This window comes from Marmota monax, unplaced genomic scaffold (genome assembly GCF_021218885.2).
Source record: "Marmota monax isolate L192 unplaced genomic scaffold, Marmota_monax_Labrador192_F-V1.1 WCK01_AAM20220418_F8-fsc00019, whole genome shotgun sequence".
NCBI lineage: Eukaryota > Metazoa > Chordata > Mammalia > Rodentia > Sciuridae > Marmota > Marmota monax.
Genome location: NW_026695242.1, coordinates 10,331,123 through 10,358,790, shown reverse-complemented (window position 1 = coordinate 10,358,790; position 27,668 = coordinate 10,331,123). Strand labels below are relative to the sequence as shown.

Here is a 27,668-nt window from a genome sequence, read left to right as displayed (position 1 = left end):
TAACAAAAAATTTTAGTCAAACTTAAAACTAAGACAATTTATATCCTATAAATACATATCCTTTAAATATATATCCTTTAAATTTATATCCTATAAATATTATAAACATCCCAGTATTATAAAAAGCCAGTACTGCATGAAATTTCAATGCCTGCAATGGTTCTATCATCCAACAAGATGTAATTGTGTAAGACTTTATACTTAAATGATGCAATCTTATGAGGAAAAGACAAATGAATATCACATCTCATTCTAAAGGCAAATGTTTCATTATTGTGCAGACACAGAAATGCAGCAAGAGGACAGTTATCAGACACTTCAAAAAGAGACTACTGCCAAACAAACAGCCTGTTTCAGTCTGCCAGTAGTAATAAGCACCATTTAGTAAGACTTAACTATGTGCCAGGAACTACCTTAAATACTTCATAGAGATCAGGTCACTTATCTCAACTGTATATAGTAGGTACTATTACCTTAAAGAAATCAGATGATTTCTCCAAGGACACAGAACTGAATGAATGCTTAGGTAGAATTTGAACTTAGACACTCTTAGATTACACTGCTTTCTACCAATGTTTATGTTGTGAGCTGGAATTCCTAATCAGAACATAATCATCCTCCACATCAAATTAATTTGAATTAAAAATATGTAGTGTTATTTACAGTTATAAATTTGTTATGGTTTTATAGTTCTTTTAAGAGCTTAGGAGTAGAGTTTAGAACTAGTTTAATGTGTGTAAATATTTATTTAAGATAATCATACAAATATGTAAGCAAATATAGGGCTTCTTAAGAAGTTGTTTTTCTTTAAAAAGGTTTGTCACTACAGCTTCAAAAATGCTGTTCAAAGACCTATGGTGCCCTACGTAGTATATCATGGGCAACAATTTTTCTCAGTGGTAAACAAATTTAATTACTTTTACACTGTAGTTAAGCATCTGTTATGTCCTGTAGAATGCCATTTCAGTATATTCAAAGATAAAATATGAGCCCCCAAACAAGTCTAATTGAGGAAAGGTTAAAAAACTCAAGAAATAAGTTATTTCTACTTCTCTCAGAGGTGCTTTGAAGGAAGAGTTTTGCCTAGGGTAGAGATTTTATTCAAATAGGAAAGGAAAAAGGAAATACTTGTTCAAAACTTTTCTGAGGTTAGTTATTTTCTTGTTTAAAAAACTATCCCTTCCAGGTACCAGTTGACTTTTTTGCTCATCTTCAAAGCAGACCTTCTCAAAAGTATTCCCACAGTTGTTGATACTACTTTCTATATTCCAATTTTCTTTTTTAGCAATACCCCAACTCTAGAATGCCATTATCAAGATTACTAATAACCTTGTAACCAAATTCACTGCTTAATTCTACAGTTTTGTTCTCTTTCTGAGCAGCATTCAACACAGGCTCTCATTACTTTTTAGTTTTGGTTTTCAAAACACTCCTATTTTTTCTCCTACCTCACCTGCCACTCCTTTTTAATCCCCTAGTGGATTTCTCTTCTTTCCTCACCTTATAGCCAATTTATCAGTGATTTGTGTCCTGACACTTGTCCCATTTACCTTCAAGAAGTATTCCAAATCCATTTCTTTCTTTAGTCTACACAACTGCTATTTTAGTCAAACCCACCATTCTCTCTCCCCTAGTTTTCTAAAATAGCCTTTCCACTGGTCTCCCACTTTTGCCCTATTTCCCATACTTCATTCTCTACACAGCCCATGAAGTGATCAAAAATATAAATCAGATTATACTTCCCACTGCTTACCACCAATGGTTTATCATAACAAATTTTATTAGATAAAATTCCAATTCCTAATCCCAATTTACTAAACTCTTCATGATCTGGTCCCTTTCCATTTCTCTGACTCCCCTTCATCCCAATATTTTAGCTGTATATACTGACTTTATCTTTTAAACATGTTAAGTTTATTCACACCTATGGTTTTCCACTAGATTTTCATTTTCTTGAAATTCTCCCTACTCTGATCTAACAAAGCTGATCCTTTTCATCAGACTATTACTCATACTTTGGCAGACAAGTATTTTCTGATGGCCCAACCTCAAAAATATTCTTCACAATGTTCCCTGATTTTAATTCTCTGCATAGTATATATTATTCACTGATATTTTTTGCTTTGATTAATGTTAATCTTGCCCATTAGATTATGAGTTCCATGAAAACTTGGGCCCTTATGTGTCTGGTTTACCAATGTATTTCAAATAGTTAGTACCTCTTACACAGGAGATTCTCAATAAGTATTTGTTGAATGACAAATAAATAGATCTAAATCTAAAAAATGGCCATAAACCTGATCTCACCTCCCAGTGATTCTAGAGAAGAAAACAAACAAACAAAAACCCAATGAGTCTCTCCTAGTCAAGTACCAAAGAAAGGAGAGATGTTCTATCAGTGTCTTAATTCTTAAAAGTGAGAGTATCCTAAAAATAACATGCAAACCAAGTTCAAAAAGTACTGTCCTTTTTTTAAAATCTCTACCTGACACATTCCAGACACTACCAGAATTGCTGGTGAATAAACCACTTCTATAACCACTGGATACAAATTACCTGCTCTGGAAGCAGAAAAGTTGACTTCAAGTATATTAAAATGGCTAGCAAACATAAATATTAAAGCTTCTTTGTATCTAGCTATTTACCCATTTCTAAATTAAAATTACATGTGCCTAATTAAAGTTTTATAAAGTTAAGCTACTATTTTAATGGAATATTGTCTATTTATTAAACACTTAGCTAGATGCAAAGAAGTATGCAATATATGAATATAAATAAATAATCTAAAATAAAATTAAACACATAAAAGGAAAAATCGAAAACAGAATCCTAGAGTTTTCTTCTGATTTTGAAGCAGTGGTCCCACAACAATAACACCTTCTTACAGTTCTATTATCAGAGACTCTAGTATTCTCAGCATTAGAGAAACAAGCTCATAGAAAACAAATGAGAGTTGAAAATATATGTCACATTTGCATTTTTCTTTAGAAAAATGTAATCTGTCTCTGTTTTGTCTTTGGCAGAAGAGGAGGATGTTTGCTTACAAATATAGCTACTCCACTGTAATGTGTTTTTATTTGAAAAATAAGCTCTGAAAAAACTTGAGTGTTTCAAAAACACTCGTTACTTTCATATTAGAGCAAATGACATACAAAAATGAAATCACACAATGCATGGGAAACATACCATTCCATAGGCCTGCTGCTGGACCCAATTGATATAATCATTCCTTATGTCTATCAATTCTTGTACTTCATGGATATAAAATTTATCATACTGTATAATCTGTCCTGCCTTCTCATTTACCTAAAAAAAAAAAAAAAAAAAAAAAAGTATAATTAAGTTTAATCAATGACAGAGACTGAAAAATGTTTAATTAGAAAAAGCCTTTGGTGATTTCTTAGCTAATTTTCACTTCCTGTAAAAAAATAATTACTGAGTGCCTACTATATGCAATATGCTAGTTAAGTGCTACCATATTCATAGATGTGACAACTGCATTCAGTACACAAAACTAATAGAAAAGAGGAATGTAAATATCTTTATAACCATAAGATGGAACAAAATATATATAATTAAGGTATATTAGAATAAACTAGAAACTATAAGGACTTCAGGTTAGAGTAAGGGACTTAAATAACAGTAGTAATAGCTAATGCTTGTTAAGTGTCATAATCTATCTAACATCTCATTAGAATAAACTTTAAGTGGTGACATATAGATGTGAAAAATGAAGAGGGTACAGATTATCACCCCACAGACTACCTGATAATTACAAAGGGAGAAATAACTCTTTACAATGTAGAGAATGACCTTAACCAAATGATCAAAGTAATCATTAACAATACTGGGATAATTAAATGCTGTGTTTCTAATAATAGTGCAAAAAAGGAAGTATACACAACATTTATGTATCAAAAGAAAACTTGAATTTAATCAACTCTTGTGATCTAAATTCCAGTTCAGAGGAGATATAAGGAATTACAACCATGAAAAAACAACCAGAGAAATCCAGATTGTGGGTCTTTTACTATTTGCCAGGACTTATAAAAAGTCAAGGTAATGGGCATAGAAAGGAGAGAGTTGTTCCAAATTAAAAGAGAGTAGAGGAATTCTGGGGGTAGATATGGCAGAATAATTTGTAATTAATCCATCTGACAAAAACAATTTACAAACTCTGGACCATATATAATAAAGCAAATACGTAAAAATACTGGAAAGCAGCCCAAATAAGGCAAAAAAAAAAAAAAAAAAAGGCATGGAAACAATTAATTACCTACAGAAAACATATTTTACTCCCAAATCAGCATGAGCAGTAGGAGATAAGAGATCAGGCAGAAAACAGACATCTTACCAGAGAAGAGCCATATATACATCAGAGAGAGAGGGACTGCTGGCCTGGCCAGAGAATGAGGAAGGAAAAAAATCATAGAAAGGAATCCAGAGGGGAAAGCCCCCAAAAATCTGCATGTAGATTCCCCTCACCTCTTTGGCAAACTCTTAAAACATGAATACATATGGTGAGACTTCGGGGTGGGGAAGACACCCTCCAACAAACAAAAGAAAGCAATCCAAAAGTATATAAAATATGTTCCCTGTCCATAATGGAATTAAAAATCGGTAAGAAAAAATATATTTGGAAATTCCTCATAACCTCACTTCCACACAAGACACACTAAAGATGCAAAGAAGAATCTGGCTCCTAAAGGGAGGAGGGGCACGACTCTTAAGTCCCATCTTGAGATTCAGGTACACATAATTTAAATAAGAGCAAGAAAAAGAACACTTTCTCTCCCCTCCCCCCTACCAATCTTGAAAGCACCAAGTAACAATCAACTCAAGTATACTACTGATGAGGGAGAAGAGTGAGAAGAGAAATCCCTCTATGGAACAGGCAAGCAGAACTAGAAAAGAACTCTTTGACACCCACTTTTACTCTAAACCCAAAGCAATACCTGGGGAATCTGAGGCTTGTGGTGCAATTACAGTAACTAAAATAAACAAACAAACAAATAAATACTCAATTCCAGCTTAACTCCTGATTAGACTGACTTAATTGCCACACTAATAGGCAGAAAGATGAGGTGTACCCATTTACAGGCTTTGAATTTACTTCAGCTCGTACTTTATTACAACTCAAACTTATGAAACATACCAAAAAGCAAGTAAACAAAGAACAAAACAAAAAGTGTCTAGAAACAAAACAATCAACAGAGTCAGATTCAGAGATGACCCAGATGATGAAACCAGAAGATAGGGATTTTAGGAAAATATTTTGAACTGAAAACTAAAACATACCAAAATTTGTGGGATGCTGGTAATGCAGGACATAAAAAAAATAAAAATAAAAAAATAAGGACAAATCAAGTGAAAGAAAACAAAAATCAATGAAAGAGAAAACAGAAAACAGAAGGAAAAAAAGTAAATAGGTTTTTAAAAAAGATGATATGCCTCTGGCCAGACTGACAAAAAGAGGAGACACAAATTACTACTATCAGGCATAAAAAGATCTTATCACATAGATGTCTTATCAATAAAAACTGACTCAATGGGGCTGGGGCTGGGGCTGAGCAGTACAGTGCTCACCTAGCACATGCAAGGTGGTGGATTCGATCCTCAGCACCACATAAAAATAAATAAATAAAATAAAGATATTGTGCCCAACTACAACTAAAAAAATATTAAAACAACACAACAAAAAACTGACTGAAGAAGAAACAGGAAACTTGAAATGCCCTATATTTTAATATAAAATTTTCCTGAAAGAAAACTCTAGAACCAATATGACTTCACTAGTGAATCAGTTTTTTGTTTTTTTTTTCCTTTCAGTGCTGGGGATCAAACCCAAGGCGTATGTATGCTAGGCAAGCCTCTACTACTGAGCTAAACTGCTGGTCCTCTACCAAACATGTCAGGAACAAATAATATCAACATTTTCTTTATTTAAGAGGGATCATTTCTTAATTCATTTTTTGAAGCCAGAATAACTTTGAAAGCAAAAACTGACAATAGGAGAAATAAAAATTACTGATCAACATCCCTCATGAACATAGACAGCCTGTCACAAAATATTAGCAAATTAAATCCAACAATAAAGTATAACACATAATGCTAAAGTGGAATTCATTTCTATAGTGCAAGGTTGATTTAACCATCTTGATGCAGAAAAAGCATCTGATAAAATTCAATATTATGCATTCATAATAAACACATCCAGCAAACCAGAACAGAAGGAAACTTCTTCAAATAGTCAAAGCCACCTACCAAAATCAAAAAACAAAACCCCTACAGTTAAAGTATTTGAAATACAGGTGAAGTATTTAATTCTTTCAAAGATATGGGAAATAGGCAAGGATGACCACTGTAATCATTAAATTCATATTGTATTAGAATCCCTGGTAATTATGGTAAGGGTTGGGGGGGATGGAGCAGAATCCAACCATCCCCCCCCACAAAATATATATATGGCAAGAAGATAACATGACTGTGTGCTCAAATTCAAATCAATCTATAAGGAAATAATTAGTACTAATAAATAATTTAACCAGACCACAGGGTGAAAATTCAATATTCAAAAATTCAACTGAATATCTCTATACTAGCAATAAGCAACTGAAAATAAAAACCATTATTTACAATACAGTCAAGAACATAAAACATTTACAAATAATTTTTAATTTTTAAATTATTTATGTATTTGCAGTACTGGGAATTATTTATATATTTAAATTATTTATGTATTTGCAGTACCACAGTACTTTACCACCCAGCTACATCCTTTACCCTTTTTTACTTTTTATTTTGAGATGGTCTCATACTAAGTTAACAAGGCTGGCCTCAAACTTGCAATTCTACTGCCTCGGTCTCTCAGGTGTTTAGGATTATAGGTATACACTACCACGCTCAGCTTAGGAGTGACTTTTTAAAAAAATGTAAAAGACCTCTGAAAACTACAATACATTGTTGAGAGAAAATAAAGAGACCTAAATAAATGAAGAGATATACATGTTTGTGGATTGGAAAAGAGAATAACAAGATTGAATAAACAAATGCAAACAATGAAATTAACCAGACTCTAGTTTTTAAACAATTGATTGAAAAAAAATTATTACAAATGAGAAAATTTAAATATCCCTAGATAGATGATATTCTAGGACTATAAATTCCTTGAATAATACTACTATTATTAGAAAAATGCCTGTATTCTTAGCAAATGCTGAAGTATTAAAGGGTGATATATGCTTTATACTTTAAAATGATTTATGAAAATGTATATATAAAAATAAAGAAAAACAAATTTGACAGCAAGTTAACTGCTAAATCTATAAAGGAAGCATACATATGTTAATTTTATTTGTCTTTTAACATTTTATTACAAAATACTAACTTGAAATAAAATGAATAGGAACATTACATGGTTCAAAACTGGACCAAAAGTGCAGCTAGAAGCTAGGATGAGCTAAACAGTCTAGGTTTCAGGCCAAAACACAGTTCACTCTAGTAAGAATTAGAATAAATGCTCACTATTCATTGAGTTTGGGCATGTTTTGTTGTAGAGCATATTGTGGCAAGAACCCGTACATGGGGAAATAAGGTTTGAGTCAAGTGATAGAATGAATGGAAGCCAGGTGTGATGGCACATTCCTATAATTCCAACTACTGGGGAGACTGAGGCAAGAAGATTATAAGTTCGAGGCCAGCCTCAGCAATTTAGTGAAACCCTGTCTCAAAGTAAAAAACAGAAAAAGGACCAAAGACATAACTCAGTGTGGTAAATGCCCCTGCCTCAACCCCCAATACCAAATAAATAAATAAATTTTTAAAAATGGAGAAGTGATGGTAGCTAAATGAATAGAAAAGTCAAGTGAAGGATTAAAGACAACTTTAATATTTTAACCCTTCAATAAAGGGGCAGCGGAAGCTGGTAATACACATACAATTACACAGGCCAGGAAAGAAGTCAATCTTAGTGGGGCAAGAGTAGGAAATTCACATACATACTAACTAAATCAACTAAGCAATGTCTGAACAGGAACCAAAGAAATCATCTAGTAGAGGTGTAAATCTAACCAGACAATGCCAGTGTCCAAACAGTGCTCAATAAATATGAAATGAACATTTGGACAAATAAGAAATATGTATATAGTTTACCCAATTGTATGTCTGTGCATTTTTATTGAAATGTGTTGTCCAAATTTTTGGTAAAGAGAACAGCTTATATAATTTCCATGTTTTTCAACCTTTTGTTCTGAAGTCCAAAGGAAAACAAGAACACATATATACTTTATACCACTACTACTTCCTTCCTGGAGAGGGGAGGAGGAATGTCAGGTCTTTATCCTTCATATCAAGATGGCAAGCTAAAATTTTGAATGAAATTAAACTTTACCTTGAAATTCACTCAAACTTTATGTTCCAATAATGATAGCTGTCATTATGAAATACAAGTACATCTTCTGTACCCAAACTCATTTAAATAATCCCATGAAATAGAAACTATTATTATTATCATATAGATGAGTATACCAAGACTTAGAATTTAATCAAGTCAACCTAGGTCACATAAGGAAGAGTCACAAGCCTCTCTAACATCAAGCGTTCCCCATACCCTCAATGCTGGGGGCTGAAGCTGTTTCATAATAAGTACACAATCTATGACTGAACTATATTAGCATCTCTCATACAATGCATTCTTAATTCATACTCTCTAATTGCTAAAATATGTCCATATCTGCATATATAAATGCATATAATATATATTTAGCACATTTCTACTTTTTATGAATGTTTAAAATGGTTGCTTCTTTGGCTTACTCTTTTAAGTACAGATAACCCAATTTAAGAACAGACTTAATAATACTATTTTTAGTACAAAGTTGATTTTTGTCACCACTCTATTCAGTGACAAAAGCACTTTGAGCTTTTTTTTTGTTCACTGTTTTGATTAATTTTTTACTGTGGCTAAGGTACTCATCTGGAAGAAAGAGACTAGAGTGAAACTTCTATCACTGGCTTTTCAAATAAAACAAAGGCACCTACTTTATGATCAAAATCTTCATCGTAGAGCAAGAGTTCAGCAAACAACCATTTGTGGCCTACATATCACCCACTGTTTTCATAAATAATGTTTTACTGAAAAACATCCATACTCATCCACTTATATGCTGTCTACAGCAGAGTTGAGAGACAAAAACTGTATGTCTTGCAAAGCATAAAATATTTACTATCAGGCCCTAGAGGTTTTAGTATTTTGCTTTAAACAACTAAAATCATTAGCCAAACTCCTTTTCCAAAAAATAAAAATAAGACCCCCCACAATTATACTAAACACGATGGTTTCCCTCCCCATATTGAAATTTATAAATATATGCTTCTAATCACATTTAAATCACATTAGTCACTCTAAAATTTAATGACTCTGGATCATTCACATTCCATTGAACTAGTATATATATTTCATCCTTAATATTTTAATATTTTCTCCTAAAAGGAAAGAAACTATGCTGTAACTGGCAGTCTGCATATCTTGTGGATATTGGCTATGTAAGTTTTCTTAAGAGAAATGCTAATATACTAGAATTAAAATTAATGATGAAAAAAAAACAGGTTTGCTTCAAAACCAGATTAATTTCAAACTTAAGACTTGTGAAAAGCTTCTGGCTGGTAGTTAATTCAGATCCACTGATTTGATAACTAAAGAGAAAACTAATTAACACTGCTTTTAAAATAGGAAAATCAGATATGGAACATAAGATTAATCCCAGAAGACATACATTACAAATTAACACACAAAAATCAAGAGTTTCAAAAAATAGAATAAAAATCTATAGGTAGATGATTAACAAGACATCCTTTGTCCCAAGAAGTCTTTCTTAACCATTCAGAGTTAGCAACCTACATTTTTCCTAATCAAGCACTTACCATGTATACCATAAATGTTTATTTACTTGTATATGGTACAACTCCCCTTGATTTTATAAGCTCAACAAGGGCAGAAATCACATCTTTTAGTTATCATTGCATCCCTATTATCTAATATAATGATAAGCATACAGTAGGCACTCAATAAATATTCACAAAATAAAAACAGAAGAGATCACATGGGAGAAGTTCAAAACAATCTATACATTCAGAATTACTACTTAAAATACATAAAATCTGTATATGTTTTATTTTAATATTTTTATTTAATATTTTAATTACAATTTAGAATCCTGGTTTACAAACTTCAGTTCAGGGGTGGTATACTGAGTACATATATTATTTAAGAGGTCATTGCAAAAGAAAAAAAAAAGTTTGAAAAAAATCACTGATTTAGAAGATCAGCACAATATATAGCAACTAAGCTGGACAGATAGTATAAGGCTTTTCTTTTGTCATACTAGTATCACTACAATGTCCTGTGTGAAAACTCAGAAATAACCCAATTACTTGCCAGTAAACTTATTTCTGATATGTCCATTCCTGACAGCAGGTACCAAAGGTATTTTCTTATGATGCCATTTGGAGCACAGGAAATGATTTTTAATTCAAAAGCTTTCCAAAGGACATGACATATGGGAGGAACAAGAACATCCACATAACCTATAATGAACAGGAAACACAATATGCAATTTCTAGTTTCTAATCCTGCTCCAGGGTTAGGTCAAGAAGGAAACAGGAATTTTTCCCTAATTCTTAACCATGGAGCAGAAAGAAGAATTTATTCGGTTGTCAAACATAATGTATACGGTTGTCAGAGAGTGTCTTAAAAAAAAAGTTTCTGATAAGTAACTTGGGTTTCTTTAAAGATGAAAATGAATCATCCCTGGTGGCTAATTATCCATAGGTATTTATTTATGGTAGAATAGGATGAAGCCAAGTTTTCTCTAAAGTTAAGAGGTAAAGATAACTAACTGACTGCATTAAGGACACCCAAAAGGAGATGCTTAAGAGATTCATCCCAGCCAGGCATGGTAGCACACAACTGCAATCACAGCAATTCAGGAAGCTGAGGCAGGAGGATTACAACTTTGAGGCCAGCATCAGCATCTTAGTGAGACCCTGTCTCAAAATATAAAAAGGGATGGGAATATAGCTCAGTAGCAAAGCATCCCTGGGGTCAATCCCCAATACCAAAGACAGAGGGTCGGGGGAGGGGGGGGGAGAGGGAGAGAGAGGGAGAGAGAGAGAGAGAGAGAGAGAGAGAGAGAGAGAGAGAGACTCTGATTCAACCAGTATTATTCTGCTTTAAAGTATTTAATAACAAGAACCCAGTTTCCTTTTAACCCAATAAATCAAATCAAAATAAGTGGTTTTCCACTCAAATGGTGATGTGTGATAATGAAATCACTGACTTTGGAATGTATAACAACATACATATATTATAATATTTAAACCATACATCAATCCTAGAAAATTATTGGGGTTGGTATTTTAATTACTTTGTATATAACTGTTCATTTACATATATGATGAAGAGAAATACTTGTTCAAAAATCACACTGGTATGAAGCATTATAAAAAAGGATTAAAACCTTGATCTTCTGATTCCTAATCCAGGTCCCATAACATAATACCATAGTATCTGCCATCCAGAAGATTGAGAGGTTTAACATAAAAGCAAATCCCCTTCCTAAACATGTTACTGTATATGCTAACACAGAGAAACATTGGATCCAGCAGGGACACTGGAAGTAGATACGGATTTATATTTCAATTGTGCTACTCACTGGTTCATGATCTTTAATGTTCAGATTCATTTCCCAGTCTAAAAATGGGCAAAATACCAACACTATGGGGTTTTCAAAAGTTAAATGAGTAATATATACAAAGTGCTCACACAGAAGAGGTTCCAATTCTGGACATTGTTAGCAAGCAATAAATGTTAGTTGAAGGTGAAGGGAAAATTAACCTAACAAAAAACTGGATCCTAGTATGGTTCCATCAAAAAGGTTACTGAGGAATACTTATTCTATTCCATGGAATAAAGTGTTGCCTAACTCCAGATTTTAATCTTACCCCGCCACACACACACCAAAAAAAAGCCTTTAGAAATAGAACTCTGTATCTTTCTTCCTTGGTAGAGATTGAGGTTTCTGAGCTAGGCAAATAAGTTACTTATTCAAGTCCCTTCTGTAGTTATGAAAGACAAAGTATTTGATTTCCTCCCCTGATCCTCCCTTCTCTTTTTCTTGTGGAAAAAGCTACAGCTAAGGAAAAATAGTATTTTTAAAAGGGGGAATAAAGATAAGTAAACAACAGATAAGACAAACAGACTGAGTAATCACTTATGAATATGTCCACCTGAAAAGAAATGGTTTGCAGATATAGTAGGAAGAAGTTGTTCAGAGGAAAGAAAAAAAAAATCTAATTAATGTCTTGAATCCTAGGCAAAAGGTATATGGAAAGGGAGAGACCCATCCCATGAAGTTAAGAGTATCCTCATTACAGCAGTTTGCTGCAGACCCAGACCCTGATATGCTGCAAGAAAGCTGTGTTCTGGGCAATGACCTGTTCTCTAGGAAAGAAATGGCTTTCATTTCTTTTAATTATAATGAGAAATTAGTTTTCTCTAGGAATCTCAGACATACTAAAAAAGGAAAAAGTTCAGAAAGTTAAGCAGTTGAGAAAAATACTCGGGAGCTTCACTAAAAGAATAAAAAGGAAAATAAATTATCCATAAAGCTTTTTTCTTACAGAGAACAAAAGGACTATCTCCTTTATCCCCTTATTATTTACCTGATCACTAGGCAAGAAGAATCTGGAAATACAAAGAAGCTGTTAAGGAAAAGAAACTAAAGATTAAAGATTCATCTGAGGTTTTCAGTCACTCTATGGGCTAGAAACAAATGCTTCTCCCTTAGGTCATGTCTCATCTAAATAATAACTCAAAAATACCAAATGGCATAACAAAGATATACCTACCAACTGTCAGGGATGACTCAAATCCATCTTTAATGAAACAGCTGAGATTCTACTTCTTCATATAACTGTACTGCTACAAGTGTAAAGGGTACTATTTCTTACACTGGGAAGGGCAGGAAAGAACAATAGGCAAATTAATGAATTACATATGGTTCCAATTTCAAATTAGTCATTTGTTTCAAATGAAACATTCTACTTTGAGGCCTTTAGTATCTAATAGCAAAAGAACCATAAGCTTAAATATTCATAAAAAGAACTAGGGCCCACTCTTTTTCATATGAGAACCACTTATAACTAACAAAAAAAAGTATTATTAAACAAATTATGTTCTTCACAAGAAAAATATAAGAATTCTAATTCATTAGTATGCTATTGTTCTGCCCAACTATAAACAAGTTATTTATAAATGCCTATTGAAGTAAGACCAAAACTGAAGTACAGATATACTATTTCATTTAAAACAAACTACAAATGTTTCCAAATTTTTTATTTTATGCCAATCTAAATATGTAATATATTAATGTTAAAATGAACATTATCAATCTGTTAGTAGGAATGGGAAAAGAGAAAAATAAAGGAACTATTGGACATACCCTATGTAATATTTCTAAAACCTTTAATGCAGTATGAAGAAAACTGTTGAAAATTCTTCTTTCAGAAGGGGGAATGCCGATCTTGTAGAGTTTCAAAAGATGTACCACAACTTCCTTAAAAAGTTCTACTATCTTGAAGAATAGTGGAGGTTCAAGTATTGACCACCAGTTTTCTGTTATTAAAGGGTGAACATGCAAATAAAATGAATAAAAAATTCACAATTTTCAAAACCATACTGACTTTCTTCTAAAGCAGGGATTCTTTAACCCTTTGAAAATCCCAAGAAGGTGCACATAGCAATATTTTATATAACATGTCTACAGTGTCCAACACCCCCCAACCCAAACACCACCAAGTTAAAATATACTGTCCATAAAAGTGCTCAAAGAAAAAATAAAGTATAAAAAGCCTATGAATTTACACTATTGGTTTCCTACATTATGTTTTAAAATCCACCATATACTGTACCTAATATTAAAACCAGTTATTACAGTGTTTTTGTTATCAGAATTTTGATGTTTAAAATTAAATATACTTAAAAATGATTTTGTTCTAATATTTATGGATCTTTCCACATTTTCTCTCTCAGCTTACTATAAAGCTGAAATGTTGTATAGCACCAACTTTACAATGCAAGAAACTCCTGGAAACTTAATAATGTAAAGTTGTAACATGTATGTCGTTTTCCACATTCACAATTTGTTGTTGCTAACTATAAATATTACAATCTCATGAATCAAGTAGGGAAAAAGAAATCTTCTGAAATAGGGAAATAATATGAATTCCTGCTTCACTCTTCTATTACTAGCTAATTTCCTCAGATTCCAGTTTTCCATCCCTTGCTTGTTGCTTCCTCTGCTCACCCGCCATCTTAAAGGCTCTCGTACTTATTTTATTACTCATGTATTTCCACTCCATATATTTAGCAAATACTATCAGAAAGGAAAGCAATGGATTAAATGTAGCAAGCAAACTATAAAGATTAGGAGTCAGAAATGAAATCCATATAATTTAGAAAGATTAAAGTGAGAAAAGGTTAGGCAAAAAAAACAGCAAATAGAGACAGAACTGCTAGATTAGATGAGGAATAAAATCTTGTCTACAAGCAGAAAAATAAAATCAAACATTAGGAAATCAGCAAGCAAAGAAAACATGAGGCAAAGGGTTGACCATCAGGGTTCAAGGATGATATAAAACCCATGTTTATTCAGTTTTAATTGTTTCTTCCTCGTTTACTTCTTTAATAGCAAGATCACTCTCAAGGCAATGAGGGAGAGAAATAAAGATAACAATTTTTCTTTCTTGATACCAATTCTGCTGTTGTGTTTAATTAAAATTCTGTATCTAACAAGTTTTGCTTTCAGCAACTCCGACAATTAGAAGCAAATGACTAGGGAAAAAAAGCGACAAAAGGAAAAATAGCTTTATTTTTCCCTGTAGAACTATGTCAAAAAAGAAAGGCAGCAAAATGTCAAACAGCAAAAAGAACTTATCAGCATTTTTCATTTAAAGAGAAAAGGTTTCAAAAGAAAAAATACTGAAATTCTTACCGAGTACTTTCAGTGGTGCCTTTTCTAGGTTCACAAGAGCTGTACCAAAGGGAATTGCTATTGTTGTGAAATTGTTGGAATCACTCATCAGAGGACATTCTGGTAGAGTAAGATAAAACCTCAATGCTTCAACATCAGGTAATGAGCTAGTCAGTTTAGGTATAAGATTCTTTTCCAAACTAGCTGCCACCTATATTTTGACAAAAAGTAAAACCTACTTCATTTAAAATGAATTCACTTTAAAAAATGGTATTATAGCAAACATGAAAAGGTGAAGAAATAAAAAGATAAGACAATATCATACAATAAATGTACCACGGAGCACAATGAAAATCAATGCCTAAGCATTGCCAAGATAACTTTAAAAATCTTGTGTGAAAGTCTAATAAATATTCTACCTCTATAATCATAAACAGACTCAACCAAAACAATGATATTAATTCAGAATCTATTAACATTTGGAAAGATACACAGATCTCTGACAGCTAAATTACAAATGCTATAAAATGAAGTCCAATTTTAATTCTTCTATTAGTGCATGTAATAAAATTACATGAAGGACATCATAAGGAGTCCATGAAACAGTGAAGTTAATTAGGTTACAACACATAAAATAACATGGAATCAAAACCTCAGCTAAATATTATAAAAATGAAATACTTTAAAAACAAACCTGTTGAGATATCTGAGGATGATCAGGTTGTATAAGTTTGTGGAATAAAAGCCTAGCAGCATTCATATCAACCCCTGGAAACCTGGTACCTGTTCTATAGTGATCATCATTGCTAAAGAACAAAAAAATGACAATTAAAAAAAAAACAACTTTTTAAACATTATTCACCTTTATATATATTTAATACAATAAATTTAAAAAGTTTCAGCAAACCAAGGAATTGCCACTTACCTAACAGCTAGAAAACTTCCATTTAGGCAACCAGATGAAGAAAATGTTCCATCTATCTCACTAAAAAGAAATTTTTTTAAAAAGTCACAAAAAAATGATTTTTGTTTGCCATTTTTTACAGAAATGAAAATGTACAGTCAATCTAATATTTAACGGTACAGAGCACTCCTCTAAACAACACCCAATTAAAATGAATCAGAATTATGTAACTTACTGAAGATTATGTAATGTTTGAAAAGGTATAATCGTATGCCCTAATTTTCTCAAATGTGCTTTTCATCTTCTAATTTATCAAACAAATATGATATTCTTACATTATTTTTTGCAAAACTGGGGTTTGAACCCAGGGCCTCACCTGTGCTAAGCATGAATTCCACTCCCTAATCCTTTTGAGACAGGATCTCCCTGAACTTCCCCGCTGGCCTCAAGTTTACAATCCTCCTGCCTTATCCTTCAGAGTAGCTTGAATTGAAGGTATATGCCACTGTCCCTGGCCAATGTTCTTAACTGTTTTTTTTTAAGCATGCACATTTAATTTGTAAAATTCTACATGGTATAATGATAATCTTGGTCACTGGATAACTCTGGATATTTGGTAACCGTGGGTGCTATTTTTCAGGCCTACACTGGGATTTTCAGAAAATTTTTAGACATCTAAAATAACAAAACAGCTTAAATAGTCATATATCATTTAACAAAAGGGCATGTTCTGAGAAATGGGGCATTCAACAATTCATCATAGCCTACTACATACCTAGGCTATATAGTGTATATCCATAGCCTATTGCTCTTAGGACTATGATTGACAAAACCACTCAAGATTAAATAAAGCACAAGAAAGAGTGATGCACTCTAGATACTCAGCAAATACAAGATGTATGAAATTGCTGACAATGTAGCATAACATACTGTTGTACTGCAAACTCTAAAGTAACAATAAAAGGCACAGTATAGTAAACATATACACTAATAACAGTCATTTATCATCAAGTTATTACATAAGTAAATGTGCTATACTTGTATGTAACTGGCAATGCAGTGTTTACACCAACATCACCACAAACACAAGTGATGCATTGTGTTATGACAGCTACAATGTCACTAGACAACAGAAATTTTTTAGCTCCATTATAATCTCATGGGACCAGGGCAGTACACTGACCAAATAACAGAGGTCTGTCATTGACCGGTACTAGACAAATTAATTTATAAGCACAATATTCAAGAAAAAAGGAGTATTCAAGTCTTTCAGAGAAAAAAAATTAAGAGTGATTATTATGTCGTCAAAGGGGACATATTTCAAATCCCAAAATAGCTAATTCCACAGTTTATCATTTAACATATCTACGTTAGAACTGAAACTTGCACAAATTTCTGAAACTTGTACAAATTTAAATGAGATCTTTAAAAAGATTCATTATGGGCTGTGGTTGTAGCTCAGTAGTAGAGTGCTTGCCTAGGGATGGGTGAGGCCCTGAGTTCAATCTTCAGCACCACATAAAACACAAATAAACAACAAACAAAATAAAGTTTAAATTCTTAAAAAAATACTCATTATGAAAATTATAAATATTTAAATTTTTATACATATAAACCATGCAGTGAGTGAACTTCAATGAAATTAATACTGAAATGAAAATTCCCAGTAAAGGTTACTCTACCACAAGGTTGAGAAGTTGAGTTTGTCTTTGTGTAGGTAATATGCTTTCCTTACTTGGCTATCTCCACAGGAAACCTTCCAGAGGGATAGCTTAGCCATTTTTGAATCAGAGCTTCATTCACTGTCCAGATCTGCTTTGAAGGATCTGGACATCTGAAGTCATCTGGTGGCCCACAAGTCTAAATTATAAAATTAAGGAGATTAGTCAAAGGGAAGGGGTGTTATCTATAATTCAAAACTAAGAACCTCCTAGTATATATTTTTTAACAAAAGTTAATCTCCAGTAAACACATGAAACAAAAAACTTAGCCTATAGATCAAAATATAAATTTTGTAGACTTGGATAAAAATTAAAGCAACTACTCTGTAACATGTAAAGCACATAAAGTGTTTTAAAACGTCCTCGAAATTATTGAGCTACAGCTATAAAAGAATGAAATTTTGGCATTTGCTGGTAAATGGATGGAAATGGAGACTATCATGCCAAGTGAAATAAGCCAATCCCCAAAAAAACAAATCCCAAATGATCTCATATGTGAATGCTAACACACAACAAGAGGGAAGGGGAGAATAGAAGTTCACTGGATTAGACAAAAGGGAATGAAGGGAAGGGAGAGGGGATGAGAATAGGAAAGACATTAGAATAAATTCGACATTACATTCCTATGTTCTTCTATATAAATATACAACCAATGTTAACTCCAAATCATATACAACTCTATGTATGTATAGTATATCAAAATACATTCTACTGTCATGTATAACTAAGAAGAACAAATGAAAAAAAAAATTTAAATTATTTAGCTAAATAATTTACATGACTATTGTTACCTGGGGACTAGAGTAATGTGAAAAGCTTTGATCTCCACCTGAGAAAATTCTTTTTACACAGAAATATTCTTCAGAATCTGTAATACAAATAAAATGCAAAAATTAGAATCCAAAACACAACATATTTTCCAGAACATCACATTACTACTGAATTTGTCATACTCATCTAATTTAATTAGACCCCCCCACTCATGAAATATTCTGATTGCTCTGAAGATGAGACAGACCAAAGGATGAATGTTCAATGACTCCACAAGCATAAGCAGCATTTAATAAGTTTACAATTCATCCTTCTGGCATTCATGCAAGAATTAGTCTACCTCATTACATTTCAATTTAAACTAAAGATAATATAAAAACAGAATGAAAGCTGCAAGATAGCTTAAAATTAAACAAAGAATACTCAGCTGGGGTTGTGGCTCAGTAGTAGAGTGCTTGCCTAGCATGTATGAGGTATTGGGTTCGATTCTCAGCACCACATATACATAATAAAAAATAAAGGTCCATTGACAACTAAAAAATCTATCTATATGTGTGTGTGTGTGTGTGTTGTGTATATACACACAGTAAAAATTAAAATTTGAGTGAATACTTTATAATGCAAAATCAGTTCCTCTTTCAATATATCTGCTTAAAAGATGACACACACAGCTACTATAAATTAAATCTAGTTATTTCTAAATATAATACATGACCTCCATCTCTTTAGTTTTCTATTTCTTCACCTTATATTATTAGTTACCATACCTGCTACAGAGAATTACAAATTCTCTTCAAGGACCACATCTTAATTTTCTTTATTATTCCCTACTATCAAGTAAAGTGTTTCATTTGTAAAATAACTAAGTAAATATTTGGCAATATGAATAAACAATATAAAATAAATTTTATCTAGCTTAGCACATAGTAATAAAAGCTTCAGAGTTCAAAACATTAATAAAAAAAGTTTTCACAAGTCACAAGAATGCCCTATGACCAAAATATATTTCAAGAACAGATTAAGCTGATTGTTTAATTTTTAAAAAATCACATCATTCTCACAAGTATACATGAAATTGTTCCTTTCCCAAAAAGATTTATTAATATGTTGCTTATTTGTCCCTAAGTGATTCTGCCCACTAAAAATTCCCTAGAAGATGGATAACTAATCTAGAATATATGAACGGGTTGATAGGAGCTGGGTTAGGCACTAGAAATTAGTTTCCTTAATTTCCTTCCAACTGTTACTCCAAAAAGTCTGAGAAATCTAGTCATTTATCATGTACAACTTGCTGGAGATTGGATTTGCTGACTATATTTATGGTTTCTCCCAATATTGCTGGGGGCTGGGGATGTGGCCCAAGCGGTAGCGCGCTCGCCTGGCATGCGTGTGGCCTGGGTTCGATCCTCAGCATCACATACAAACAAAAATGTTGTGTCCGCCGAAAACTAAAAAATAAATATTAAAAAAAAAAATTCTCTCTCTCTCTCTCTCTCTCTCTCCAAAAAAAAAAAAAAAGGCTTCAATCACACCTTATTTCAGTAAAACTACTATACTGGGGGTTTGGGGGTATTCTTCCATCAGGAAACACAACGTCGGGTTCAGTTCCTTTTTTTTGTGATTCCTGGAAGCACTCGTACTCAATGCTTAGAACATTAATTCATTGTGCGTTTAAAATGGTAATATAGGCTCCATTATTTCTTCATATTTTAGCTGGACAATTAGCTTCCCCCAATCTACTATACAGTAACCCTGTAATAGGAAAGGGAATGTTAGTACACAATCATGTGCGTTTATTAACTATCCGTTTTGTATTCCTCATCAACATGAAAAAACACTTTTGATATTTACGATACTAACCTTAGGTTGTAATTATTACAAACTTTTTTTTCTAAAAGCTCCTTTGTTAATGTAGTAACGTTTAAAGTTGAAATGATTGGAATTTAAGAGCTGTAACATAATCAGTCCATCCTAGTTTGAATGGGACTGACTGGTTGATAACTGTAGGCAAATAGGGAGGAGATGAAAGAGATGGGTTACAGGGGGCATGCCCTGGAAAGATCCATCTTCCCTGTGACCTGGCCCTTTCCCCTTTCTCTCTCCCCCTCCTTTCCTCTGTCCCCAAAGCCACTATGAGGTGTTTTTCTCCAACCTGCTCTTCAGCCTTGCTATTTTTGGCTGTCTATGAACTGAGACCTCTGAAATGGCGAGTGCCAAATAAATGTTCCCTCCTCTAAGTTGTTCCTTTCGTTCACAGAGGTGCAAAAACAAACTAATATACCCATACCGAGGCAGGATGACCCCAACTTTAAAGCCAACCTCAGTAACTTTGTCAGATCCTATCTCAAAATAAAAAATGAAAAAGAACTGGAGATGTAGTTCAATGGTAGCTATTGATGGTACAATGGTACTGATGGCTAACGAAAGCCCCTGGGTTCAACCCCCCAGTACCACAAAACAACAAAAGAACTTTACTTTTGATTATATTATATTTATTTTTAAATATTTTTAGGGGTAGTTGGACACAATACCTTTATTTTATTATTTTTATGTGGTGCTAAGGATCGAACCCAGAACCTTGCACATGCTAGGTGAGCACTTTTACCTCTCAGCCACAACCCTAGCCCAAATATATACAAGGATTCATTGAATATCTACATGTGTACCAATAATCTGATTTAACTCTTAGTTTTATAGTATATGATGCCACATTTAGAAGGGCTAATTCATTCTCTCCTTACACTTTTCAAAATTTACTATCAGAGAAAATTATAAACTTTTGAAACAAACAAACAACAACAAAAAAAAAAAACCAGTTCTTTTTTTCTTTGAAGAGCTAGGAATCAAATCCAAGGCCTCATGTAATCTTAGAATGTGCTCCAATGAGCAACACCTCAAGCCCCAAAAGAGAACAGCTTTGGTCAGGCACTGTGACACATGCCTGTAATTCCAATGACACAGGAGGTTCACAAGTTCAAGCCCAGTCTGGGCAACTCAGAGGCACCCTGTCTCAAAAAAAAACAAAAAGGGTTGAGGTACACCTCAGTGGTAGAGTACCCAGTTTCAATCTCCAGTACTGCAGAAATTTTTTAAAAAGAAAAGGGGGCATTTTGATGGTCTCTGAAACAATCTACTCCCTTAGGACTTAATTCAGCATCCCAAATGGCTTTTATTTATGTAAGCTGAAACCATTAATACTTAAACATATTGCAACTTAAAAAAATTTTTTAATACTGATTTACTTGAAGATCATCAATAATGAATGCACTACATGTTAACATAAAAAACATCTTTGGGGCTGGGGTTGTGACTCAGTGTGGAGCACTTGCCTGGCACATGTAAGACACTAAGTTCGATCCTCAGCACCACATAAAGTAAATAAAAATAAACAAAGGCATTGTATACATCTACAACCAGAAAACTTAAAAATACAGAGACTATTTTGGCCTCATGAATACTCACAAAGCCAAAGTATCACTTTTTTCTAGAACATAAAAGTTTAAAAACACAATTAGGTAACTAGATTTTATTTGCCTTAGAGTTTATATGTGACTCTAAGATTTTAAAATGGTTTAAAATTTTAGCAAATTTCATAAAGTCTGGTTTTTGTTTTTTTTTTTTTTGTTTACCGATACATGCCTATAAAATGTTGTTGTACACTTTTGTGTACTCTTCCAGGTAGCACATATTCTGTCTTACTAGAATAATTTCCTATGCTTCATGTTGCTTTTAAGGAGGAAAAGAACAAAGTGTTTCACTTATGAGTGCTAAAATTACTTTCAACCATATTATGTATTTTTTGAACCATTTTATTGTCACTTTAGTAAAAAAGGTAAGCAAGTACAATTTTTTAAGTACCCATGATTATTTTTTCCTTTATAATTCATACTTCAGTTATTAACTGGTTTTTTTTTTTTTTTTTTTGCAAAACCATTTAATTACTATTGTTTCAAGAAAGAAAGAGAATATGAAATAAGACAGGAAACAAAAGAAAAACAAGAAATTTTGTAAAGGTAAAAATCATTTCACCCACTTCAGGTCTGCCCATCTACTTTGAAAGTTTTAACTAGAATTTGATTTCTAAATCTAAAACCATTTTTTTCCATTAAGTTTTTAATTTATTTTTAATAGGGGCATTATAATTACACATAATAGTGGGATCATTATTCCATATTCATACATGACATTACATATTTAAACAATCTCATCTCCCAGTACTTTCCTTATCTCTCTGCCCCTGTACAGCAAATGGACTGTGGTTGTATGTACCTTAATGAAATGTGCAAATTTCCTCTCACACTGATTTTTGCCTTCCTGTGATGTGTTGAATTGTCCCCACAAAAAGTTCACATCTAGTGGGCATGGTGGCACATGCCTGTAATCCCAGCCATTTGGAAGGCTGAGGAGGGAGGATCACGAGTTCAAAGCCAGCCTCAGCAAAGGCGAGGCACTAAGCAAACTCAGTGAGACCCTGTCTCTAAATAAAATACAAAATAGAACTAGGGATGTGGCTCAGTGTTCGATCCCTGGTACAAAAAAAAAAACAACAAAAAAAAAGTTCACATCTAAAATCCTAACTCCCAATACCTCAGAGTGTGACCATATCTGATTATTAAGATCTTTAAAAGAGGGCTGGGGTTGTGGCTCAATGGTAGAGTGCTTGCCTCACATTCGTGGGACACTGGGTTCAACAATTTAGGATGGTAAAGAAAACATAAAAAGGAAGTACATCTTCATTATAGCATGTAACCAAATGAATGCAAAAATAGCATCAAATATTTCTAATATTTCATATGATATGTCAATAAAAAAACCCAGATCTACTGCAAAAATAGAAATAAAAATAAAGAAATACACATTTGGCTAAAACAAAAAGGGAATAAAAAGAAAATTAAAAATTTACTATCTTGAATAGGTAGACTTATATACTTTAAACTTTAAAAAATTAGTTTCTGATATACAATTTAAATTCCTGTGTACACCCAAAATAATTAAAAGCAGAATCTCAGATATTTGTACACCCATGTTCACAACAGTATTATTCACAATAGCCTAAATGGTGGAAATAAGTAAAGCCTATAAGTAAAATTAGATGTGGTATAAACATAAAATGGAACATTAAGTTTTTAAAAATAAAAATAAAAAATTCTGACACATGCTACAACATGGATGAACCTTGATAACATTATGCTAAGTAAACCAGTTAGGAAAAAACAATACCATATGATTCCATTCCATTAAGAGTCAAATCTAATTCAGAGAAAGAAAGCACAATGATAGTGGTGGGGGTGTAATAAAGAGCTGGTGTTTAATGGACATAGAGCTTTAATTCTACAAGATGAAGAGTCTTGGAGAACGATTATACAAAATATTAATGTATTTAGTAATTGTATACTGTTGAACTTAAAAATGGTTAAGTTGGTTAGTTTAGTTATTTTTAACTTCACCAATTTAAAAACAAAAATTCCCTCTCATTGATTTCTAGCCACCACTTAGTTCTTATATTACCCACCCTCTAGAAACCACTTTTACTTTATCAAGAATTTCCTTAACTATATATAATAAACAAATTAAGCAACCATATGCATTGCTCTTAAACTTGTTATTTTAACTTAAAAACATAAAAAGCTTCATCACTTAAGAGCAACATTTTATTGAAAACCTTAGTATGTGTAACACAGCTGTAATATATTACTTACCACTATCTAGCGAACATTGCCCATTATATGGAAACCAATTTCCTTTTACAGTGAAAGGACTTTTCCTGTTGCTTGTTGAACCAGTTCCCAGCTGCCCATTACCACCAAGACCAAAAGAATAAATTCGTCCTGATGAAGGGACAAAAGCAGAAGTATGTTGCCTAAAATGATAGAAAACCTCAGACTTAGTATTATATTCCAAACAATTTACATTAAAAAAAATAATAACTGAAATTAATTTTTCTCTTCAAAAATAAATAAAAACAATTGTTATAAAACTTTTGTACAATATCAACAACCTTAATCTATAACAAATCAATTCAGTATCACACAGGTAGGTTGCATAAGCATGGTTCAGAAAATGCTCAAGTTTAAAATATTCAAATTTCAAATGTTCAAAGGTTTATACTAAAATCTCTTACAACAGATGATTCAGCACAGGAGTAGCATCCAACTAAGATGTCCAAGGAGGTCCTTCCTCCACTTTCCCTATTTGTCTTTGGGCACCACTCAAAAAAAAGTTTTAGGCTAAGAACTAAGCAAGTAATCTGGCATCCATCACAACAGCAATAATGTTTCCTTCTTCTAAGGAAACCCATCAATATATTTATTACTCCAGACCCCTGTGAAGGTACTATGGTCAAAACAAACTTAGGAAACTACAGAATGAAAACCAATCTACTCTCCATGAATCTGTACAACTCTGATATTTTAACTATGTTTACAAATAAGTTAAATATTGTTAAGTAGGCCTTATGGTCTTGGGTTTTATGTCTTTAGTCAGGTCTGGAAAATTCTCAACCATTATTTCTGTAGTCTTTCACTTAATCATTCCTATTCTTCTAGAGCAGAATTAAACAAATGTTGGCTCTTCCCAAAATATATCCTACTTTTTTATTTTGCTGGTTTTGGTACTGAGGATTTAATCCAGAGGCACTTTACCACTGAGCCACATAATTCCAAAATGGGTATATCAGATAGACTCTGCCAGTGTAATTGTTATATAGCCCCTTTTATTTTTTTAAGACAGGATCTCACTAAATTGCTGAGAGCCTTGCTAAATAGCTGAGGTTGGTCTTGAACTTGTAATCCTCCTGCCTCAGTCTCCCAAGTCACTAGGATTATAGGCATGTGTCTCTCTGTACCCAGCTCAGACATAAAATGTTTAGTGAGCTTAAAATTTAACTAAAAAGTTAAATTCTTAGAAAAAAACACCACTTCCAAACAACTGACTTACGAAGAAATAACAAAAGCAACCTTTGAAGCCACCAAAGAAATAAAAGAATGTCTTTACATTTTTAAAAACAAAAATGCCAAGCCCAACCTTTTGGTTTTACTTTTAAAAAAAAGAAAATAAGGATACATTTCTCAATTTGTCAGACTAAACTTGATAACCAAATCAGTTACTCCAGAAAAACAAAGCTGTTTACTAGAAAATTTCATTAACATAATTTGCCATAATTTATAGAAATTTAACAGATTAAAAGGGAAAAATCATAATCATCCTGAAATAAGCTGAGAACTTAGCATCTGTTCACGAGTAAAAGTAGTAATAAAGGAAAGTTTCTTAATCTGATAAAGGTTATCTACAAAAATCTTGTAACAAACAATTGTGAAATACTGGAAGCTTTCCCACAAAGAAACAGGACATGATGTTTCTTTGATCTTCAGAACTTCTAGTTAACATTATACTAGTGTCCCAACCAACACATTAAGGCAAGACAATTATATAAATGTTAAATAAAAATAACGGAAAGAAACTAAACTGATTAACAGATATGATTATATACATAAATAAGTTATTAATAGGAGTTTAGTAAGGTGATGGTATTCAAGTTGCAAGTACATACAGTACTTAATTTATGGCAACAGTGGCATGATAGAGCAGGAGGGTGGAGGATTTTCAAAACTGTAGCTAGACAGGAGAATTCTAAGAAAATGATAGCCTAGGACACACCAAGAATCTGTTTTCCCACCTACGTAACAATTACACTGGCAGAGTCTATCTGATATACCCATTTTTGAATTATTTAGCCTATTTAAAGCTTGCAACTTCTTGGAGATGGGTTAGATGGAAAATTGTAGCTAATTCAAGGAAATCTCAGCTCTCAGCACAGCAGTAGCTATTCATCTGGCTTCTCTGCATCACACATCAATGAACATGTTCCAGGAATAGCTTACAGGTGCCAGGGTGGGCAATAAGGACCTTATCCAGATACTGGGAATGGAGTTTTGATCACTTATTATCATTTCTGACTGCCAAGATGCAGAAAGGTAGATAGCTATCGTTGTACCCTTCTCATTCTGGCTGAAGACTTATAAGGCTGGCACAGTCTTTTCTTTCTTCTTCCCTTCACCCCTTTTATCCTTCCTTCACTTTTTTCCTTCTTCCCCTGTTGGGAGGTCTAGGACATTCAAAAGCAACCACATATATGGAGGGATATAAGTCACAATTACACACCCAAGGAAAGGTGCAGGATTGTAATTTTCTTGTATATATCTAGAGTTCCAAAAAATTCTTCAGCTGCCTTCACCTCAGCACTCATACTTAACTACTTTCACGTGATGTAATAAATAATGATGATTGAATAATTTAAACCACACAGAGCTAGCAATAAATTTATTATAGTCAGGTCTAGCCTTTTCTTTCAGTAATACAAACAAACTTTGCTTCACTCATGATCCTCATGGTGCTTAGAGAGATATGCTTCTGTGTTTGGTCTTCAATCCAGGTCATTAGATGTTTCTCCAGTCACAAATACATACACTTTTTAAATTTCTATTAATCTTTTTGCGTTTAATGAAGCAGATCCTTAACAACTTCTAGTCCTTTATTCTTTTTTTAAACAGACACATAATGATCATATGTAGTGATTGGGTACAGTATGCTATTTTGACACATACATACAACACATTAAATGGAAATGAGTATATCTAACACCTCAACCATTTATTATTTCTGTATTGTAAGCATTCACAAAACAGTTTCTTGAAATATATAATAAATTAATCACTATAATCACCTTACTATGTTAAAGAACACAAGACTTAAACTTCCTAATTGTATGTTTCCACCCCCCTCATTTATCAACTCTTTCCTACTTCCCCTTACCTCTACCCTTCCTAGCCTCTGGTAACCACTTTCTAGTCCTCTATAAGATCAACATTTTTAGTTTTCATATGAGTGCATGTACAATTTGTCTTTCTGTACCTGGATGATTTCACTTAATATCCCACTGCTATCACTTTGTCCCTGTTCTTCAAAATCATAGTTATGATGGAATTGGTTATGTCTGACTACAAGGAAGAGCCATCACTGAATTTCCATTTTTGTAGTCCTTACTTATATTTTTTTCCAGGTCATTCATTCAATAGTTGCAGTGGATTTTGTACACATAGGAGTCATAACGAACAAAAATTAAATCAAGCACAATAGAAAGATGACAAAACCAAGAGGTTCAGTAAAAATGAGATGAGGCTCCTGCTAGAGTAACATGGCATAGTTTTTTTCATTAAATATTTTTACTTAATAAATAATAGGAGC

At 32.9% G+C, this 27,668-nt stretch overlaps 1 protein-coding gene across 10 annotated transcripts in view; it reads right to left on the bottom strand.

Annotated features, from left to right (window-relative positions):
- The window catches only part of Herc4 (HECT and RLD domain containing E3 ubiquitin protein ligase 4), a 120,887-nt gene that overhangs the window by 37,878 nt on the left and 55,341 nt on the right, over positions 1–27,668 (bottom strand). For 7 of the 10 annotated variants that reach the window (XM_058577951.1, XM_046419903.2, XM_046419900.2 and 4 more), the window contains 8 exons: positions 24,125–24,285; positions 18,446–18,522; positions 17,669–17,793; positions 15,955–16,014; positions 15,724–15,835; positions 15,051–15,240; positions 13,500–13,672; positions 3,187–3,306 (listed from right to left, as the gene is read on the bottom strand). In XM_058577951.1, the coding sequence (XP_058433934.1) occupies positions 3,187–3,306; positions 13,500–13,672; positions 15,051–15,240; positions 15,724–15,835; positions 15,955–16,014; positions 17,669–17,793; positions 18,446–18,522; positions 24,125–24,285 (1,018 nt within the window). Of the gene's footprint in view, positions 1–3,185; positions 3,307–10,435; positions 10,585–12,906; positions 13,010–13,499; positions 13,673–15,050; positions 15,241–15,723; positions 15,836–15,954; positions 16,015–17,668; positions 17,794–18,445; positions 18,523–24,124; positions 24,286–27,668 lie in introns of those variants that run through there. The other 3 variants (XR_009226408.1, XR_006846250.2, XM_046419905.2) reach the window with 3 other exon arrangements.